This window comes from Triturus cristatus, chromosome 11 (genome assembly GCF_964204655.1).
Source record: "Triturus cristatus chromosome 11, aTriCri1.1, whole genome shotgun sequence".
Classification (NCBI taxonomy): Eukaryota; Metazoa; Chordata; class Amphibia; order Caudata; family Salamandridae; genus Triturus; species Triturus cristatus.
This window is the reverse complement of record NC_140594.1, coordinates 77,580,567-77,604,394: the sequence shown is the minus strand read 5'-3', so window position 1 is coordinate 77,604,394 and position 23,828 is coordinate 77,580,567. Positions and strand designations below refer to the sequence as shown.

At 42.4% G+C, this 23,828-nt stretch overlaps 1 protein-coding gene across 3 annotated transcripts in view; it reads right to left on the bottom strand.

Annotated features, from left to right (window-relative positions):
• The window catches only part of YDJC (YdjC chitooligosaccharide deacetylase homolog), a 141,368-nt gene that overhangs the window by 29,315 nt on the left and 88,225 nt on the right, over positions 1-23,828 (bottom strand). For all 3 annotated transcript variants that reach the window (XM_085636441.1, XM_085636440.1, XM_085636439.1), the window contains one exon: positions 6,485-6,584. In XM_085636441.1, the coding sequence (XP_085492567.1) occupies positions 6,485-6,584 (100 nt within the window). The remainder of the gene's footprint in view (positions 1-6,484; positions 6,585-23,828) is intronic.

The window sequence follows — 23,828 nt, the reverse complement described above, 5'->3', positions numbered from 1 at the left end:
TTTGGACCCAGCCATATGCAAATCAGTCTTGACCCTGTGCCCAATGGGAACAGTCCAGCCCGAACTGCCAAGCCAGGTCCTCCCTGGACTGGAAACAAGCATCCTAGGACCGGTTTCGGGGTTTCACCCCCCTTCAGCCAGGATAGCTTGATTCCAGTGGCATGGAGAGCACTGGATCAAACCCAGATCTGTTGACTGGGTGTGAGTGTTTGATTGGTTCTGATGCTCCGTCCATCACCAGCCCCTTTTGTACCGCTTTGTTTGCCATAAGTTAGCAGGGTATGCTCAGACGCGAGTCCCTTGCTCACTTTGCCACTGGATTCAAGCAAGCCTGGCTGAAGACGGCTGAAATGCCAGAAACCGGTCCTAGGAAGCTTGCTTCTGGTCCAGGGAAGGCATGGCTTGGCAGTTCGGGCTGGACTGTTCCCATGAGGCACAGGGTCAGACTGATTTGCATATGGCCATGTCTGAACTGGGGTGGCAGAGTGGGCTAAAGAACGGTGATGGATCAAACCCAGATTTGTTGACTGGGTGTGTTTGATTGGTTCTGATGCTCCGTCCATCACCACCCCCTTTTGTACCGTTAAATTTAGTTGAGGCAGACTGGGATGGTAATGACCTGCACATTGATCACATAGTATGTATTCCTTCATACATTTTTGCATGACCGCCCATATGTAACCGATCGTCAGTGCATTCCTGATATAATCGTACAAATGTCGTATTTACATGACTACTATAGACATGTTGACGATGTAAAGTTTGCTTCTGACACATGATGTATCCCACTGAAACCATGAAATGCCTAATAAAACAAAGTTCGAAAACAATACATGCCAAGGCTAAAACTGGAAGTCTGGGTGACCCCAAGGAACAAACAGGGTTTTGCAAAGGACACTACCATGGATCAAGGTGTAATTTCAAGGAGTGTGGCACAACACGCTAAAAGGCGAGAGGGCCCAGCTCTGTTTGTACTTTTGTTTTGTTTGCTTTTGACAAACCTACTCAAACATTATGTGGTACGTGAAGATGCGGCAGTGATTAAGAGCTGATGAGCCCAACTGTAAAATTTCACACCACCGTCCAGGGTAAATAAAAGGATGCAAATTATCGCATCATCGACTACAATAACAATTACGAATAGCTTAAGCCAAAGCATGTACTTTTTTCTGTATTTGTGTGACCTACAGAGTTGTTGGATGTAGGGAAAAGTGAATCCTGAAAAATCCCTATAGATTGAGCACATATACAGAAAATAATAAAATCAAGGCCAATGTAGGTGGCTGGAGTTTTGAAGTTTAATTGGAAATTTTAAAACCAAGAGGTTGCCGTTTGTGAATGAATGAATGAACAAACAAATGAACGAGTGAGTACATCGCTTTCTTTGGACACAGCCGACTCAATCCACTTTTGTTGAACACATTTGCACAGCAATTATGCACACTTGGTAATGTCCACACCCACTGTGAAGTTCTAACTTGCAATATTGCACTTTTTAAAGAGTTAGTTTAAATTATAACAAAAGGTTATCAAAAGAAACACACTTTGCTAATTGAGATTGCTGATTCCGTCAGTTCTGAAATGGGCAAAAGGTGAGAAACCCCACAGCAGTAGACAAGGGCTTGCTCAAACGTCATACACTGCAAGGAGAGTCGAAATGCAAACTAATGACCCATCAAAGGTAGTCCCCAATTTACTGCAGGAGCAGAACTTGGCACCTTTAAGAGGAAACTTTTGAGAAAAGAATTGGCGTATGGACCTTCATTCCAGTATTAGCACCAAGACATCATAAAGAACTCAGTACTTTGGATTTTGTGGGCTAGATTCATCTAGTTTCTGTAAGTAAGAATTACTTCTGGAAATGAAGGCATAAGTCACAACTGAGTGAGGAGTCACAAGTATTCACGAAAAAAATCATTGTAAATCTTGCCCTTTATTTTTAGAAACTGACATCAATCTTCAAAGTGGCTAATAAGAACTGGCATTACAGAAACAGGGAGTCAGGGATAGACCCTCTTTGCAAATGCTATCAACATGGATACAAAGATGTCCATCCATGAAAATGAGACCAATCTGGGGAATGGTGCTGGAAGATGGAACGACGCGCTCAGCGACGTGAATGTCGAAAGGATGACCACTTCCTTGCAATGTACAAGGGATGACCACTTCCTTGCAAACGTTATCTGATACAACAAGCAGAGACTGTTAATGTCATAGCCAGTTAGGGTAAGCGGGGCTTGTAATGGTGGGAAAAGAGATTATGTGCTAGTGAACATTGAAAGACTGTCTGAATGGTGTACCATTTTTGTACATTTAATGATTTGGAAAATATAGAAATGTGTCTAATTAGGGAATCGTGCTGGAAGATGGAACAACGCGTTCAGCGACGTGAATGTCGAAAGGATGACCACTTCCTTGCAAACGTTATCTGATACAACAAGCAGAGACTGTTAATGTCATAGCCAGTTAGGGTAAGAGGGGCTTGTAATGGTGGGAAAAGAGATTATGTGCTAGTGAACATTGAAAGACTGTCTGAATGGTGTACCATTTTTGTACATTTAATGATTTGGAAAATCTAGAAATGTGTCTAATTAGCAGAAGAGAGTAAAGAAACACTTTTTGTATGCATTAACTAAGCTACTGGGCCTAGAGGAAAGACTATTCAAATCCATTGTGTTGTACATTGGACCAAGATCACACAACATTTATGTACGCAGCTGATGTCTATGGGTTGTACCCTTGACCAGAGCCATGTATGACGGAACCAGAGAGATTACTTGCATTTCTGCATTCCTCTGGGACCTTCCCCGTGAAATGCTAATAGATTCTGAAGCCAGGCAGACACACGTCGGCGGGGAGACGAGGGCCCGGGAGAGCCCCAGGCAGCTTCAGCGCCACAAAGGCAGATGCAACGAGGTGGAGTTCAGAGCCAATTAGGAAGCTTCACCAAGCCTACAGACTATTCTCTGGTGCCCTCACTTCTAGGAACATGCCTCCAGCTAAAGACACTGTAAAGGATCAGTAGCGTGTATTTAAAGAGCACCAGGTCTCCCAAAACGCCTAGACGCACACTCATCGCGCGCCACACAAGTGACCTACTGATTAAAGCTTCCCACTCCCACAAACACGCAATCCTCGGCTGCCAATGGGTTTTGCATCAGATTCCAGTTCTTTCAGCTGCACAATGACTCTGGGGGTTATTTAACATACATGAAGCCACGCCCCTTTCTCGGATCTGTCCCCCTGTGTGCAGGTATTTTGCTGCCCCAGCCCCCTCTGACCCGCTATGCCACCTCCAGCCCTAATCTGAACCTACTCCCTTCACTGGACGCATCTCAATGTGCATTGTTCGCCTCTGTGTCCTGACCTTGCACCGGCATTACCTCCTTAAAGGCCATTGTTAGGTGATTTGCCAGGGGCTTACAGCACTTACACTTCAGGGAGCTATGAAGGCAGTGTGCAAAGGCTGCAGCAAGCACTGTGCACATCGCCACCAGGAAGAGTGAGTGTGTTAAAGAGACTACAAAATTATGTTAAGTACCAATTCCAAATAACTTTCTTTATTAATTTTTTTGGGGGGTTCCTATGAGTGGTTAATGTAGGTCTAAGAATTAGATATAGGGCAGCGACTTGTAAACAATTTCAAAGGTACCATATAGCAAGTTAAAACTTCACAGAGTGTAGACATTGCCAAGTGTGCATAGTTGTAGTGCAAATGTGTGTAACAAAAGTGAATTGAGTCGGCTGTGTCCAAAGAAAGCTTTGTACGTGCTCACTCGTTCATTCATTCATTCATTCATTCATTCACGAACGACAATGACTATCGGTGTTTGACCAGCAGTGCAAGAACCACAGAAGGGTGGGAGGACAGGCTGGGCTCAGACACTGTAGGAAGGGGAGGGCCAATGCATCAGAAGGGCCGCTGGGATCAGAGCCCACATCATGACAGGTGACCGACGGGCCGCCTCCCATTTACACTCCGCTGAAGTGTGAGCCGTGTCGCTGCTACAGGTCGCCACTGCACTAGAAATCACTATGGGCCGCATGTGCACACATTTTGAATTGTAATTGCTTGATTATGATTCTTAACGAATTGCAATTAGGAAATCGCAATTCCCGATGTAAGAAAACGTACAGCTTTTAAATAGCGATTCCTAGTTGGTGGCAAAACGACCTACCTCATGAATATTAATGGGGTAGGTCGCAGTTTGCCACCCATAAGAAATTAGAACCATCACAGGGATGGTGGCATATAGCTGGGTCTGAACTGAGGTGGCGAAGTGAGCTAAAGAACGATGATGGATTCAACCCAGATCTGTGACTGGGGGTGAGTGTCTGAAAAGTTTCAGCGCTCCGTCCATCATCTCCTTGTGTTTGATTTGGGGTCAGCAGACCACCATCTCTGTGACTGCTTTTTAATAAAGAAATACTTTTATAAAAAAAAAAAAAATTATGTATCCCGTTTTCCTGAAAGGAAAAAGGGATCGTTAAAAAAAGAAAATGAAACTTAGAAGTTTAGTTTTTTTAAGAATATATAAAAAAATTATTCTTTTATTCTCCAAGGGGAAGGGGCCCCATTGGGAACCCTTCCCATTTGCTAATGGGTTACCACCTCCTTCAAGGAGTCAGTAAAGTATTAATTTTTTGCGTCAGGCATTCAGTCACAAAACATTAATACATCGCAAACAGATCCAGTACTTGGAAGGGACAACCATAACACACCCCTTCCAAATACCGAATCTCGGACACAAACTGCGATTTGGTAGCGTGTTACCGAATCTCAATTTGTACTTTGAACGTGCAGTTTGACCGCAAAAATGCTTTGAACATACAGTCCTATCTTCTGATTGCTAAAACAACTGATGCTCCAGCATTCAATAACCCAGAGACTGGCAGAGTGATGAAAGAAGTGATGAAAGAACTCTGGTTAGATGAAGGCACTCTGGTACCTCAGTCAACACACAGTAACTCCATAATAGAACAGATTCCTGGCTCCTTGCATTAGGCTTTGCGACGGATGTGAGCAGCAAAGCCTTGTCCCCGTCATGGGCTGACACGTTACCTACAGTCGCGGCTGCGGCTCCTGCTCCCTGGAACAGGAAGCAGGCAGCCTCCCCTAAGCCTATCACAACGCTGCAATGGCAGCGTTGTAATCGGTGGGGATGCCGCCCAGCCAGGGGCTGACGAGGAGGCCATTTTCTCCATGCATTGCAGCCTGCATGGAGAAAGGGCAGAGTGCACAAGACTGGTTTGGGCGTCCCCAGAAGGCCATCTAAACAGTCATTGCGCCATCAGGAGTGGGGACATCACTCCTCCCCTACTCACAAGGCAGCCCGCCCACCCGCCCCCGCCCCCAAACCCTTCTACTTTCTTGCAGTGCGAGAAGCAGAAACCTAAAACGGTAGTCAATAACCATTTTATGTTTCTGCTTCTCGCACTGCGAGAAAGCAGTGGGGCGACGCTCCTCCACCCTAGTGGAGGAGCCGCCCCAGGCTACCTACTGATCTCTATAAACAAGAGCTCTGGAGGAAAAGACATCGGGGGATCGCTCCACTCAAACCATTCATAATGAACTCCCCTGATATATATCAGACACCTGATTCTCAGTGTTGGGGGGGACCCCCTAACCCACTTTAGAGACTGGAACAGTTCTAGTATCCATCTAGGAACACCCCCAGTATGTGTGTTTTAAATTTTTTAAAAGGAAGGCAGGTCCTGCGCCTAGGGAAAAAACAAATGAGAGAAAAAGAAAACCTATATAAAAATATAGGAAGTGCCTCACGTAAGCAACCACCAGGGAGCCAATTGGCATGTTGTTACCAATCTGCTCACTTTTTCATCATCAGCATCTTTCCTATGTGCACAGAGGAACCAACACCAAGAATGGATGGTGTGGTGTGTGTGGTGTGGTGTGTGTGTGTGTTCTATACAACCCTATTGTGTATTACACACCTCCCTGGGCCCCCATGTAGGGAGGAGAAAATTCTTACTCACAATAAAAAATCTATTAAAAAATTAGTTGCGTGCAGCATGTAGAAACAGTCTTTAATTGTCATGCCCACACTCATGATTACAAAACAACATACATGTTTTAGGCCATTTTAAGAAGAACAGCCGACATGTTTCATTGGCACCTTTTCCTTACCGGCAATTTTTTCGAGGTATGTGGACCATATTTCAGCCATGTATGCACAGAACCATATGGCCACCAGGTGAGTGTCTACCAGTAGGCCACAGAGGAGGACGAAACGTTTAAAAATGCTCAGTCACCGCAGGTATCAGCACCTCTCAGAGGACATGATGAAAAACACACATACTGGGGGCGTTCCTAGATAGATACTATAACTGTTCCCATCCCTAAAGTGAGTTAGGGTGTCGCCCCAACCCTGAGAATCAGATGTGTTATATATATATCAAGGACTTTCATTGTGAATGAACGCTACCTACTGAAACGGATTCCTGCCGCACGGTGATGGGTTCTCACCTGGGAGGACATGGATGTGCTGGTGTCCATCCATGTGATCAGGCAGATGACCGGTCAGCTGACGGAACAGGTCAACCTGGGCGCAGAGTTCTTCTTGTACCTGTAAAAAGATGGAGAAAGAAGTCACAAAGAGTAAGGCATCAACAGGCAGATGCCTTAGGACGAATTTGCAGGCATGGTAAAACTCTTCAAAGTTAACAATCGCAAGTAGCAACTTCTTGATACAAGTCACTGAGCCCTGGTAAGTGCCACCCTCAATGCAGCAGCTCAGGTGGTGTCCGGATCCAAAAGGCCTGGTCTCTTCACCGGCTCCACACAGATTCCAGAAGTCTACCCAGGTTGGCCTGTGTTGGAGGAGCAACAAACTATCAAGCACATACTGTGGACCCTTCACTTCAAAGCGTTAACTCTGGAAACATACACTCACTCAGACCTTCTGAAGGAGCTCCCAGTGTCTGGCACTCCATCCTCCAACTCTCGCAGCATCATCTCCACATTTGTACATCACTAATAAGCCACCAATGGATGCTCTGAGACTTCGGATGATGAGACTCCTGAACATACGTATTCTGGACCATAGAGCTGCTAAGTTATTTAAGATCATTTTAATTATTCCCACGTGTGCCCCCTCTACTAGCAGTGACTTTAGATACCTGAAGGTCGATTCTACTCTGTCTCACCTTTGTTAATGGATATTAGCTTGCACTATATATTTGAATCCCTAACCTCATCTTTGTATCAACATTTACTGTTTATGTAAAGCACTCTGGTGCCCTGATGGGTCTGGTACGCGTTAAATAAAATTGCATAAATTACAAAATAAATCAATGCAGTACTGTGCATTGTCTATGTTGTATTGACAGAGTTACAGCAAGTCTATCAGAAACACTGTCAACAGTAACATGCTGTACAAAATGGACTTTCAGCAGTTACGTAGCAAGGATGCCACGGGCCCTGGTGCAAAACAGAAAAATGGCGACTTAGACTACTGTTTGAAAAGTAATATACAGCAATCATCAGGGTTGAATGGGCCTCTCTGACCCTGGTGCGCTGTACCAATGGTATGTATAGGTATATTATATAGGTATAATTTATATTATATATACACACACACACACGCATATATATATATATATATATTCACTGAAAAAACCATAGGTTTCACACATGTTATAGTTAGCTGGACATTTTACTGATAAAAAACCAATGAAATTCCCCCGTTATAGTTACTGTAGGCAACTATAACTCACGCGACCGTAATCCTCTGCTGATGCTAATACTGTATTTAGACACTTATTTGCCCATGTCTTTTTCCATTAAATTTTAGCTATACATATATTACAAATATTTTTTTTTCATAAAGACACATATCAGCAGAGGATTACGGTCACGTGAGTTATAGTTGCCTACAGTAACTATAACGGGGGAATTTCATTGTTTTTTTATCAGTAAAATGTCCAGCTAACTATAACATGTGTGAAACCTATGGTTTTTTCAGTGAATTTGCAAGGTTTTTTAAATGCTAATTCCTAACTATAACGTGTGTGAAACCTATGGTTTTTTCAGTGAATTTGTACGGTTTTTTAAATGCTAAGTTACTTTACGCCATTTGTGGCGTGCGCGCCCACTTAACGCAGTTCGTTCCGTGCGCGCACGGTGCGCTTCGCGCACCGTGTGCGCACAGTGAGCACGCGGTGCGCTTCGCGCACCGCGTGCCCACGTTACGCTAGATGGGCCATGAACGCACGATGCGCTTCGCGCACCGTGCGCACATGGAGGACATATGATGAGCATCGTTGTGACAGGTAAAATATATGTTTTGTTTTGCTGTAATAAGCCATGCACAAATGGTGCCCTTCGGGCACCAATTGCACACGGGGTGGGGAGAATGTGGATATTTTTTTTTTTTTATTATTATTATTTATTACCGTACGCGTACGGTAAGTAATCGGCGAAATTGCCTTTTTTCACTTGGGGGATCGTTGGGGACTCCCTCGACATGGCTAGGTGCTTGGGAGCGTCTAAACAGCCCCTTTACATGTTTTTGCACTTTGTTTTTCAACCCCCTGTCAGAGTGCGAGAGAGAAAATGGCGGCCGCCGCTTCCTGGTTTCGACCGATTCGAATGTTTACTAAGATCTAACGGCCAATCAGAATCGCGCTCGCGCACGTCACCGTACGCGTACGGTAAGCGCACCGTAAGCGCACCAAAAGCTGGCTCAGATATATATATTGATTTAAAGGCTATTTACTCAGAATCTACTGAACAGATTTACACCAAACCTACAAAAGGCACTTCCTTGACCTGAGGACTACCTCTCTGCCAAATTTCATTAAATTCTGTTCAGCCGTTCGGGCTGTAGCTCTGTCTAAAGGTCCTATGGAAAAATGCATGGGAAAAACACGTTTTGGGACCCCCCTTTTATCTCAGCCCTCGCTTGACGAATCCCCCCGAGACTTTCAGGGTAGGAGCGGAGCTCAACGCCCCACCTATTTTGCGAGGATTCATCGACCGGCGCCAAAGTTATTCAAAATAGAATGTTGCGGATTTCCTAAGGTAAGAGGGTCCTAACTATAACTATCTACTGGCGACCGCCAGTAGATAATATATATATACACACATATATATATATATATATATATATATATATATACACATATACACACACATACACACATACACACATACACACACACACACACACATGCATACACATATATACATACACATACATACCCACACATACATATACATACATAACTCCTCTTCACCTCGGTACAGCCGCCGCTCGTCACCAAAGGACCACCCAGGAACGGTCCGTAATATCGCGCTCTCTTTTTCCCACAGGCAAAGATTGACGACGCTGTGTTCTGGTCGAATAATTTATTAGGACAGCTTGAAAAGACGCGTTTCGCCTGTGACTACAACACCAGTGCATTAGACGAAAGACTGGTAGTTCTTTCAAAACGAAATAGTCAGTTTTGCCTGCAATCGTCTTTTGAGCTAATTCATATATTTCCTTAAAGTAGATATTAATACAACAATTAATTCATACGGAATTTTTTGCAGTTTACAATTACAAATATTCCAATTCATCATTTTGCAATTTGAATAAAACTTTATCCAACTGCTAATGCAAACAAAACCCTTGTTTAACCAAGCGATTGTGTATTTTCCTTTATATTCACAATACAACCCTAGTGGGTATGGCAGCATCTACTCAAACTATAAATATCATTCCTATTCTCAAGTGACAATTGCCAACATTTGCTTTAAATAATTCAGCCCCAGTGGGCAAATTTAAATCTCAGGCTGCTCAAGTCTATCTTAAATGTTGTGTCTAACCTGTGAAACGATAAATAAACAAAAATAAAAAATCAACAATACAAAAACCAAATTTCTGAGGGGTGCATTATTTTCTCTTTTTCTTCCTGTTAACGTTTTCCGTACCTATATAAGATTTTACAAATGCGTAATTAAATCTTCTTCCATATTTAATCCAATGGGAGCTTTTGTATTTAATTCTACAATATAGCATGACTCCAATCTCCTGAGCCCCTACATATGAAGACCCTAACCCCAATATGTTGCTTGAGTGGGCGGGGAACAACCAGGATGCATCGCGGAGAATGCTTGCGATTCTGATAAAATATGCTGATGTGGACCGGCAGAAAATCTTGGAAGAGGTAGCTCAGATTTCAGAAATGCTATCTAAAGAAGTGGATCAAGAACTCATTACAAAGTTTACAAAGGATATGACGGAACGCCTAAAGAACGATTATGATCGAGGGCAGATTTACACCTTCCCAAAGAAGTTTTGATACATTGAGAAAACAAAGAATGAATCCGATGTCCCAGGCAAGAACAGAGGCACAATCGGAGTTAAGTAGTTTACAGAGTTCCGAAATCGATACGGACTTGGAGGAAGGGCAAAATCGACAGACTAAAATTGCATCCACCGTCATAGAAGAGTTCAGTTTTTTAGAACAGAAGAGGAAGTTCAACCTCCGACCAAGACCCAAAATACAGTACGAAGGCAAACCAAGAGGCAGAGGCAACAGAGGTGCAAAGGGTTCAAACAACGCCAGCGCGCCCACTGCCAAAGGGAACAAATAGAAGGCATTGATGTAACTAACAATTAAGGTTTCATAATTAATCCGACAGATGTTAACCTAACAAAAAAAGAAGAAAATATTTTGCAATTGGGTCTTTCGTATTGCCCTCCGGCGGATTTCAACTATGTGCCGACCAGGGTGGACACCTTCAAATTTGTAAGATCACTAAAACTAAGAAAATATTTTGCACAAAGTCAACATTAAAAAAGGAGTTGAAAGTAAGATGATGTCTAATACCTCTGCGCAAGCGGATATTGTATCAGTAGCCGATATGGACTTAATGTTTGATTTAAGAGCTATTGATCAACAACCCAGGAGTGACATAGAAATTTTAGAAGAATCAGTACATTCCAGTCAAGAAGAATTACGATCTATTTCAAGCAGTCAAGCAGTTGAACTGGCAAGAGAACAGGAAGTGGACATTGGAGGAACTGCACCAACTAATTTTTGGCAAAATTCTAAGTTCTTACCTATTACTGCGAGAGACTCAGTTGATATATTTAATGAGCTAGTTATCAATGACTTGAAAAATCGGGAAAAATGCACCAGTGTTAAACATAAAAATTTCACCCTGCATGAAAAAGAGTACTCTGCATTAATTACTAAACTTAAGGCTAAAGGAAATTGTGTTGTAAGAAACGCAGATAAGGGTGGAAATGTTGTCCTTTGGGATAGATCAAAATACTTGAGTGAAGCCCATAAACAACTCAATAACCGAACCAACTATATCAAAGTAACAGAGGCCGCGTTGCAAAGTAGTTTTGAGTTATATAATGGGCAACTTGAAGAATGGTATAAAAATGTCTAATCACAAGGGCAGAAATGCTGTTTTTAAAGGTTTCAAATCCAACAACACCAGTATTTTATTGAATTCCCAAGGTGCACAAAAACACAGAGAACCCGCCGGGGCTTCCAATCATATCCGCAATTGGCGGGCTCTGGAAAATACCTCTAAATACATTGATTCTTTTCTATGTCCGTTGGTAAAACTACTTCCCTCATATATTCAAGATTCGGGGGATTTTTTTAAAAGCATATACGACTTGCCCTGGTCTTGCCCTGGGAAAATGATATGCTGTATAAAACATTTCCTGAGTGGACGACCGATCAAACTCTGGTCATATACTCAAATGCTACTCAAAATGATCTCTGTATGTTTGAAAAATAACTACTTCCTCTTCAACAATGACTTTTACCATCAAGTCTGTGGAACCGTAATGGGCACCTGCTTCGCCCCCAGCTATGCTAATTTGCATATGGACTGGTGGGAGGAGCAGGTGGTCCTGGTCGAGTTCCACAGAGAATGGGAAGAAAACATACTACACTGGAGTCGTTTTATCGACGACCTGTTAATTGTATGGAGAGGGACTGAGGATTCTGCAAAAAGTTTCATTAAGAAAATACAAGTGAACTCTTTAAATCTAAAGTTCACCAGCTCAGTCAGCAGTAGTTCAGTTAATTTCCTGGATTTAACTATTTACATAAAAGACTTTAAAGTGCACACGAAAATGTATCGAAAGCCAACAGCGGGGAACACGTTGCAGCATGCAACTAGTTTTCACCCACAAAACTTAATCAAGAGTATTCCATACAGAGAATGCCTTAGAACAATCCGTAACTGCAGTGACCAAGAAATCTTAGACAAAGAACTTGTGAATTTGGAACTACGATTCCAATCGCAGCGTTACAAGGAAGAAAATGTTCAGGCCTCCATTAAGCAGGCAAAAAAGAGAACCAGGGAAGATATCCTGTTTAAGCAAAGTCAGAGTAAGATGAAAAAGCACACAAAACATCCAAGTAAGAATGATTACTTCTTTTAATCGACAGCATGGTCAAGTCAGGAATATACTCAACAAGCACTGGCACCTCATTCGTAACGATCCATTACTAGGGAAGCTAGTGCAAAAAAGACCAGCTATTACTTTTAGGAGAGCTCGTTCTTTCAAGCAAATGCTAGTTTGTAATATGATTCCACAGCAGCAAAGTGCACAGGCGGAAACCTGGTTAAAAAGGAAAGAAGGTTTCATTAAGTGTACAAAATGCAAAGCCTGTAGCCATGGTAAGAACACATATTCATATACACCTGGACTCTCTAAAAGAGAGAAAAAGATTAAAGGATCCTGCAAGACAGAATATGCGGTCTACGTGCTTCAGTGCCCATGTGGCCTGCAGTACGTTGGCAGCACGATTCATCCAGCACACAAAATGGTACTACAACATCTGAGAGCTATCCGGAATGGGGATGAGAGCTATCCGGAATGGGGATAAGAAATACCCAGTGGCACGCCACTTTGAATCTCATCACGAAAAAAACTCACAAGGGCTAAGCTATCTTGTGATAGATTCCGTTCCACCTAACATCCGGGGAGGCAATCGTGAAAAAAAGCTCAGGAGACTCGAGTCATGCTATATTGTAGAATTAAATACAAAAGCTCCCATGGGATTAAATATGGAAGAAGATTTAATTACACATTTGTAAAATCTTATATAGGTACGGAAAACGTTAACAGGAAGAAAAAGAGAAAATAATGCACCCCTCAGAAATTTGGTTTTAACTGTATTGTTGATTTTTTATTTTTGTTTATTTATCGTTTCACAGGTTAGACACAAAATTTAAGATAGACTTGAGAAGACTGAGATTTACATTTTCCCACTGGGGCTGAATTATTTAAAGCTAATGTTGGCAATTGTCACTTGAGAATAGAAATGATATTTATATGTTGAGTAGATGCTGCCATACCCACTAGGGTTGTATTGTGAATATTTATAAAGGAAAATACACAATTGCTTGGTTAAACAAGGGTTTTGTTTGCATTAGCAGTTGGATAAAGTTTTATTCAAATTGCAAAATAATGAATTGGAATATTTGTAATTGTAAACTGCTAAAAATTCCGTATGAATTAATTGTTGTATTAATATCTACTTTAAGAAAATATATGAATTATCTCAAAAGACGATTGCAGGCAAAACGGACTATTTCGTTTTGAAAGAACTACCAGTCTTTCGTCTAATGCACTGGTGTTGTAGTCGCATCACGTGAGAGGGTTTTCACACACTGCGGTTAAAATGGCCGATAACAAATAGTTAAACTATTGGTGAACAAGCCTGCTGGGCAGGCGAAACGCGTCTTTTCAAGCTGTCCTAATAAATTATTTGGCCAGAACACAGCGTCGTCAATCTTTGCATGTGGGAAAGAGAGAGCGCGATACATATATACATACATGCACATATATATACATACATACATACATACATACACATATATACATACACACATGTATACATACACATATGCATATATACACATATATACGTACATATATACATACACATGTTTTTTGTTTTGCCAAGGGATTGGATTGCTTCGGCCCGCCTCGGAGTGCAGACAAAGGAAATGGGCTGCTGCCAGGAGCAGATTGTGACTTCACGAAGAGCCGAGAATCACTGCATTGCTGACTCGCGGCCCGCCTGTCATCTTCATGAGGGGCTGGAACGTCAAGGGGACCCAAGGAAGCCCGAGGACATTAATCCAAAGTCAGGGCCATCGATCTGAATACATCACACCTTTGCCCTAGTTAACTAATGCCCATCAGGACTTGACATTTTTCACCTACCATCTACCCGAAAATAGTGAACTCTGGGAACTGTAGTCAAGATCTCAACTACAGAGGGCGTGCAAACAGGTAATCGGGGGAAGAGCTCTCCAACCAATGGGCGCGAGGCAGGACACTGAAAGGTGTGGGTGGAGCAGCGTCCCATTTGCAGCTGCATCTGATGAAGGCGATGAACGCCGAAATGCATTATGTCCATTGTCCAATTAAAGGCTTCCAAAAGGAATTCCCCGAGTGGCCTCATACTTCTCTGCACCGGAGGGGTTTGTCTTTGGTTATACTATATATATATATATATATATATATATATATTCACTGAAAAAACCATAGGTTTCACACATGTTATAGTTAGCGGAAATTTTACTGATAAAAAACCAATGAAATTCCCCCGTTATAGTTAGTGCAGGCAACTATAACTCACGCGACCGCAATCCTCTGCTGATGCTAATACTGTATTTAGACACTTATTTGCCCATGTCTTCTTCCATACATTTTTAGCTATACATATATTACAAATATTTTTTTTTCATAAAAGACACATATGTCATCAGCAGAAGATTGCGGTCGCGTGAGTTATAGTTGCCTGCACTAACTATAACGGGGGAATTTCATTGGTTTTTTATCAGTAAAATTTCCGCTAACTATAACATGTGTGAAACCTATGGTTTTTTCAGTGAATTTGCAAGGTTTTTTAAATGCTAATTCCTAACTATAACGTGTGTGAAACCTATGGTTTTTTCAGTGAATTTGTACGGTTTTTTAAATGCTAAGTTACTTTACGCCATTCGTGGCGTGCGCGCCCACTTAACGCAGTTCGTTCCGTGCGCGCACGGTGCGCTTCGCGCACCGTGCGCACACAGTGAGCACGCGGTGCGCTTCGCGCGCCCACTTTACGCAGTTAGTGCCGTGCACGCACGGTGGGCACGCGGTGCGATGACAAAGCAAGAAAGCACGTCAACAAATCTGTTTCTGCTTTCCTCCGTGACTATGGTATGGGTGCCATTTACCACAACAACTTGCGTTATGACATGCAAGACATTTATAGAGGAGATGGTGTGCACTTCAATGATGAAGGGAACAGAGTCTTCCTCTTGAACCTTAGACTCTGCATCGGTACTTACTTGTAGGTACCACTAAAAAATCATTTCATAAACACAACGGCTCTTTTTAGAGCCCCCTAATATCTAAACACTTAAATCTGATTTTCATTTTTTTTTTTTTTTTTTTCCTACCGTACGCTTACCGTAAGCTTACCGTACGCGTACCCCGTGATTTTTTTAAAAATCAATAAATGTTTTCTTTGTACTTTTCTGTCCTTCTTTGACCCCCTTACAAATGTTAGGGGGTCTGTAACTCTCCTCATTGCCCCCTTTCCTTGTTTTCACTCTTTTTTTTCAGAGTGAAATACACAAAATGGCGGCCGCCGCTTCCTGGTTTCGGCCGATTCGAATGTTTACTAAGATCTAAGAGCCAATCAGAATCGCGCTCGCGCACGCCACCGTACGCTTACCGTAAGCGTACCGTAAGCGGGCTCAGATATATATATTGATTTAAAGGCTATTTTCTCAGAATCTACTGAACAGATTTACACCAAACCTACAAAAGGCACTTCCTTGACCTAGGGACTACCTCTCTGCCAAATTTTGAGTAATTCTGTTCAGCCGTTCGGGCTGTAGCTCGTTCTAAAGGTCCTATGGAAAAATGCATGGGAAAAACGCGTTTTGGGACCCCCCTTTTATCTCAGCCCCCGCTTGACGGATCCCCCCGAGACTTTCAGGGTAGGAGCGGAGCGTAGCGCCCCACCTATTTTGAGAAATTCGCGAGGATTCGTCGACCGGCGCCAAAGTTATTCAAAATAGAATGTTGAGGTTTTCCTATGGAAACGTGGTCCTAACTATAACTACCTACTGGCGACCGCCAGTAGGATATAGATATATAGATATATATATATATATATATATCCACGCTGCACTCGCACCAGTGTCTCGCACTCTCGAACGGGCGCTGTTGGGCGGGGGGTGCGCCCGCCAAATATCCACGCTTCCAGTCCTCCTTCTTGTAAGAAAAGACACAGCACTCACGGGGTCGAGTCAAGATTTATTGTGACTCACAACGCTAAAAAACCAGACGCGTTTCGGGTATGCCTTCCTCAATGGTTTACAGGCATCACGGAAGCCGCCATATTTATAATACATTACATTGCCACCACTTCCGTGCAACAACAACAAACAAAGGACTAGCATGTCCTTGTAATGATTAACGCCATATTGTAATGGTTTTTCTAAAGCGAAATGAAATGAGCGCTCGTTGTACTCAACTACTGGTAAACACAAAGCTTGGTTTAAAATAAACGCAAATTGTCTATGACATTGGAACAGATATTCCTAGACAACCCATGCTCACATTTAGAAGAGCTAGGGCATTCAGGGATACTTTAACCAAGAGCCACTTTGTACGTAAAGTCCCCAAACCATTTGGTGAGGCACCACATGGTTTTTATCCATGTGGAAAGTGTAAATCTTGTAAAAATTCAAAAAAGGTCCTTACCTATGAGGCCATGGGAACCCATAATTGCAGATACATTAGAAAATTCTTGACTTGTAGTACTCCCTACACAGTATACTGCCTTATGTGCCCATGCGGCTTGAGATATATTGGTAGTACTATTCACCAAACGAAAATCCGCATACTTGAGCACACAAGAGCAATAAAAAACCGAGATGCAACATACCCCGTAGCCAGACACTTCCAAACGTACCACAATTGCAATAGCGACTTATTAACTTTTTTTGCAATAGATCAAGTGCCGGCTAATATAAGAGGAGGGGATAGGGTAGCTAGATTGAGGAGACTCGAATCAAGATATATTATAGATCTGGGTACCAAGACCCCCGGGGGACTCAACACTAATGAGGAACTTACCGTACATTTAGGGTAAGGGGTTCTCTATCCAATGTATACTGCATGAACTGTACTGCTCCAATGAACTGGTTGAAATTTTTAATCTCTTATGGGTAGTAACAATACGAACAAGTTGAGAAATGTATCCCAGTAGCTGACTATCCAAACTGTATTGCTCTTATGAACTGTTTGAACTATTTTATTGGTTGGAAATAACATGAATTTATTGGGAAATGTATCCTAACAATTGATTATCTAAGTTTCTTTCCTCCACTCTCTTCTTCTTTTTCTTCTTTATCTTCTTTCTTTCTTTTCCTGCATCAGTGTAGGATTGTGTACTCCCATGGGGTGACGAGGAGCTTGGGGGACTTGGCCCATTCAGGGCGGTATTAATTTGCAAATTGCTTTTGATAATATAGGCGAGTATACGTAACATGGGTATTTACACTTGTTAAATGTATAAATGTGACATGATCCTGATTTCCCATTGTGTCGATATGGATCGTGGGAGGAATATCATATATATGGATATTAAATGTTAGCCCATTATGGGCGAGATTCTAACACTAACATTCCTTGCCTATTATCATAGACAATTTGCGTTTATTTTAAACCAAGCTTTGTGTTTACCAGTAGTTGAGTACAACGAGCGCTCATTTCATTTCGCTTTAGAAAAACCATTACAATATGGCGTTAATCATTACAAGGACATGCTAGTCCTTTGTTTGTTGTTGTTGCACGGAAGTGGTGGCAATGTAATGTATTATAAATATGGCGGCTTCCGTGATGCCTGTAAACCATTGAGGAAGGCATACCCGAAACGCGTCTGGTTTTTTAGCGTTGTGAGTCACAATAAATCTTGACTCGACCCCGTGAGTGCTGTGTCTTTTCTTACAAGAAGGAGGACTGGAAGCGTGGATATATATATATATATATACACACACACACACACATACATTTTTTTCCTTTGGGCTAACTCGCACCAATGGGAGTCACACTCCTGCAGAAGCAAGAGCTCTGACTGGCTGCCAGCAACATGGGCAAATGTTTGCTGCCAGCCATGGCAGGTCTTGAACTAAAATAAAATAACAAGCATTATATAAGGGGGAAGGGTAGGGACACCCTTCCTCCCCTGGGAGGGGAGTCTGAGATGCCAGGCCCTGTTGACAAACCCCTCCTGTGCACAGACAAGAGGCAGTGCACCGCGTGGGGTTGGATGCCTGTGAGGGGGTTTGATGCAGGGCCTGGCAGCATTCAGTCAGTGATATCATCAATGATGTTATTTGAGATGTCATGAGTGATGTAATATGTGAGGTCATAAGCAATACATGGAGGAGGTGTAAGCTATAGTTCGCTCTTCTAACTATAACTGATGAACCTCTGTGGGGTTTTTTTAGTTCAAAACTTTGTCGTCACAGAAATATTCACGTAACTAGAACATTACTTTAACCTTTGTGTTTTTTCAGTGAATATACACGTTTGTTTTTTAAAGTAACCGGTCTGTGCACTATGAATTGGTCTCTGCTGGTGTTTGGTGCCATTGACGAACATTAATCAGAAAGAGGACATGTGGCTGCAAGTAAATGTTCAGTTTCATATTGTACCTATGGGTGGGATTGCAGAATCCTTATTATATATAAACAACATTTACATGCAATACTGGACATTTGCCAATGCAGGTACACTGCAGCTCTTCACAGGCCATATTGTGATACTTCATTTTTGCTGTGTCTAGACACATTCCTTAATGCTGCCAGACCCACTTGGGTATCTGTACAAGTCTAAGCAGTTGTGCTTGGTGGAAGTATGAACTGGTCACCAGGTGAACACTTTGCATATATAAGATATTGGAAGGGTCCTTAGTGAAGCAACAGTGGCTACTTTTCCGCTTGTTTAGGGAGCATGTGGCTTGCCTGGTAAGGTCTTGTCTCCTAGATGATAACTTAACATAATAAAATCCACCTGGAGATGGGCACTTTAGAATTGAATGTACCATTTCTAGTGGGACAGTTTATTCTTTCTGAAATGTTTTGTCTTATCTAGATAAAAGCGGAGACCTTTCCTGAGATGCATTGTAAATAAATACCTTTTTGACGAGAGATGTAAAAAAAAAAAAAAAAAAAAAAAAAAGAATACTGCTAGTAAAGTTTTGTTTACATGGAATTCCAAAACAACTTTTGGGAGAAACTAAGGAGTCGTCCTTTTGAAATAAGAGTGCTATTGGAAAGAAACACTGCGTAACATTCTAAGGAAAACAAAGCCTGAATGTCATAAAGCTACAAGCTGATACTAAGGCTAAAAGAAATGCACAAAAAAGTAACAGGTGGAATGCTTAAATTAATTAATCTCAGCCACTATTAAATACTTGGGGCCTCATCCCAATCCATCATTATTCTGCTCACCATGCATCGGAATGAGAGCTGGAGAGACGTGCATACACCAGATCGTGTAAATCACCCGACTGGCCCACAAGGATTAACCTTTGTGAGAAAATATTCCAATACCTCGACGAATCTTGTATCATTTGAGGTCAAATCCTATCGATATCTACTGGACTAAGACGCCCCACGCTCCTGCAGTGATTCTTGACAATCTGCGTAGGGCTGCATACCTACCCCACTGTCCTGAGGAAGACCCGCCGTGACGCTTATTAAAAATTGCGCGTTACACTGGGTTGAAACGTCGACGCATACTATAGGTCTTCACAACGTTTCTGTTCACAAATTAATTTACACAGGATCATGAAGCGCATGTGAACATTCACATGGACAAAATCAAAGATTGTACCCTCCCAATTTTCTTTTGATTTCTCTCTCTGTCATATACTAAGTGTATCTTCTGTATTTACCACTACATGTCACTCCTTCTTCACAAGTCTTTCATTTGCATCACTGTAGCCTAGTTTATTCGTTATCCCCTTAAAAAATATCGATTGAAATTGCTCTTGGGTGTGTTTAATTTATTTCCTCTTTCCTGATTCATTGATATGTGTTACATGTAATGTATGTATACTGTGAACACTCCAAAGCAATTGAAAATTCCCCGACAGAACCATTGTATCTATATAATACGCATATCCAGGTTCTGAGGGACACCGGGTCACCCCATTATTTTTTGTAAATCTCAGTTTGGACCCAGCCATATGCAAATCAGTGTAGACCCTGCTCTGATGGGAACAGTCTAGCCCAAACGGCCAGGTCAGGTCCTTCCTGAACCGGAAGGCTAGCAACCCATGACCATTTTCGCCCTAATTAGGGCCAATCAGCCAGGTTTGGCTTGGTTCCCGTGGCACAGTGTGCACGGGACCTATTTTCTTTTTAGAGTTTTCTATAGCGCCGACCAGACCCAGGGAAGGGTATCAGAGCACTTTACACTGAGGGCACAATACGAATAAAACAGTTTGCAAAAAGAATAGCATACATAAGATCAAGTTATTTACAAAGTTCGTACGGTCGCAGGCGTGAGAGTATTTCTAAGCAACGGGTCGAGAGCAGCGAAGGTGTCTTTCGAGGGATAGAAGGGGCAAGTTTAGGGTGTATATCTGGATTGGTCCATATGATAGTTTACAGGAGGAATTTGCACATAAGGAATGATTTTGCTTCTTTTTTGAACAGAAGAGTAGAGGAGATTTTTCTGATGTAGGGAGGAAGCGAGTTCCATATTCTTGGTGCTGCTCCGGAGAATGCTCTGTCAGAAGTTTTTTTCTTTCTAAAGCGTGAGGGTTTCAGGAGTAAATTATCAGCACTTCTTGAATGTCTGATTCCTACAGACAAGGTCAGTTTTTGGGATAGGTACTGGGGAGTATTGTGGTGAAGAACTTTGTGAGTGATGCATGCCATTTTTAGGTGGATTCAAGCTTCAAAAGGAAGCCAGTTGAGCGCTTTCAAGTGTGGCGATATGTGGTCAAATTTCCTGGTTCCTGTTAGGAGTCTTGCTGCGGCGTTGAGACAGGCTTTTAATGGGGCGGTTGAGATTTTGGGAAGTCCCAAGAGGGTCGTGCATCCGTACTCCAGCCTTGAGATTGAACCGCAGTTTTGAGGTCCTGGTTATCGATGAAAGGTTTCATTTTCCTGAGATAGCGGAGGTGAAAGCATGCGTTTTTAGCTAACAGGTAGATGTGTGTTTGCATGTTAAGGTTCTTATCTAGAGTAATTCCAAGTGATTTGGTGGAGTCCACCAGAGTTGGCGTGCTGTTAAGTGCAATGATCAACTTGGACCATTCCTTTGTCTCCTGGGAATTATTGGGGGGGGGTCTTTTCGAGTGCCATGTTCATCGATATTAGGTCTTCAATGGAGGAGATCTTGATGTAAAGTGGAGTGTCGTCCTCGTACATGTGGTAGGCTATGTTTGCCTGCTGTAATAGTTCGGTTAGCGGTTCGACATATAGGTTGAATAGGGTGGGCGACAGGGTAGAGCCTTTTGGTACACCCAGAGGGTTTGGGGAGGATCGAGAAAGATTTTTGTTCACCATGAAAGATTGCGTTCTGTTTTCCAGAAAGGATTTGAACCATTGAAGGACTGAGCCAGATAAACCCATCCTATTTTCCAGTCTTTTTAGAATTTTTTCGTGATTGACCGTGTCGAAGGCTGAGGAGAGAAAGCAGGACTAGTAGACAGGTTTTGTTGCAGTCAAGAGCAAGGAGGGCGTCGTCCACTATATGTAGAATGGCTGTTTCTGTGCTTTGGCCGGGTCTGAAACCTGATTGGTGGGTGTACAGAAGGTTGAAGTCCATGATGTGTTGGTTCAGTTGCTGTTGAACACATTTTTCCAGGACCTTGGCTAGCATGGGAATGTTAGTTATGGGTCGGAAATTGTTGGGGTCGGAGGAGTTTGCAGTCGGTTTCTTTAGTATAGGGGTAACCTGGCCTGTTTTTAGGCAGTCCGGTATGTGCCCTTACGCTAGCGAGGCGTTGATGATTTTGGTCCAGAGAGGGGAGATGACTTGGTAGATGTGGGGAAGGCAATTTGAGGGGACTGGGTCATTGAAATGGTTGTTGAGTTTGGTGGTTGCTAATGTTTTGGTGAGGTCATTAGGATCGTAAAGTTTGAAAGTGGACAAGTGAGAGTTATTTTTTGGCATAAGTAACTCGGGTTGATCAGGGATTTCAGCTTGAGAGTGCTTTGGGGTGGTTGTCTGGGCATACCCGTCCCACTTAGGTAGATACATTGCAAAATAGCGATGGACTGAGCGGCGGCAGAGTAATTGTAAGTGGCTAAGATTAATTCAAGCATTCCATCCATAACTTTGTTGTATACTTCAGTGAAGCTAATAGAAAAGGAGTCGTGCAAGACAACTGCTGGATCGTGGATCTGTGATTACGTTCAAATGGTCTGACAATTTGATTCAATAAAACACATCAAGTTCAAAGAGGAGACAAGCTCCCGCTTGGAAAGAAACACTTTCTCTATTCCTTCAGGAAATCCTCTATCACAAGAACTGTGAAGAACACAATACTTGGGGAAGATTGTTTCTGTATGCAGTGATGGTTGCAAAGTATACCTTGTTGAATGAAAAGAAGTGGCCAGCTTAGCCATTCGCCTGCTAACACCAAATACAGAACCTCTTCCACTTGAAAGCTTAGGACTGATTTGGAGAATGGTCTTTTCACTTCCGTCAAGATTTTCATAGGATCTGGGTAGTGAAATCTAAACACAATGCTTGGGAAAGGTTTGTTTTTTGCTATTACATATAGGCTTATATCCATGAAAGAAAACGAATTGGAGACAACATTATGAAGAATGTGTTCACCAATAATACACTTCTAGTTTTCCAGCAACAATATGCTCAAGAGTATCAACAGGAACTGTTTTGACACTTGGTAAGGGAACTGCTTTTATGGGCAGATTCTTTGCAATGAGCGACCTCCATATTGTTTGAGTTTCGGAGAGAGAGAGTTCTGGATCAGGTGTCCCCTTGCTTATTCAGATAATTAGTTCATGGTGGGGTCTTCCATTTGAATCAGAACGTAGATCACAATCATAGATGGAAGGAAAGTCTTCGGGACTAGATGTACCAGTCTGTGTTCAAAGAGAATGAATGATATGGTGCCGCTTTTAGACCAGACGTCTTGAACAGTATGAACAGATGTGAGCTCCCTAACCTGACAGAGATTCATCGAAGACAATCTTTTGTGTGGGAATATCTTGGTGAAACAGAACTCCTGCTCATCAAACTGCATTCAAAACACACTCATGACGGAGACTGTGGTGCTGCCTAGGGGTGTAGCAGTTTGTATGCACAGATGCCATTCAGTGGGCTCCACTGGTATTTCATGTACGGCTGAAGAGGTCTTGTGTTCAGCTAAGCAGTTGGGATACTGAAGATCCATGATGTCATGGAGCCTCGGAGAGTAGAAATATGACGTGCTTTGGGGCGAGGAGTCATTTGGAGAAGACTTCTGCTGAACTGTTGATACTCTCTAGGAGAGGATAGTTTATCTAATATCCTACCTATGGTTACTCTGAGATTATATACCGGTCTTGTTGAATACTTAAACAAAATGACCACACAACATGGGAATATGAGGAACAACAGGGTTGTTTGAAGTCCTGAGATGTTTTCTGTGGTTAGCTGGCTTTGTTCAGTCAAACTGACCGTGTATAGGTAAATGAAGAATTTTAATATCGTGAAGTGACCCACCACCACTGCCATTCACCTGCAAAATATGTAGGGCACTCACTTCAATCTAAATGCAGGGAACTTGTGTTGAAATGT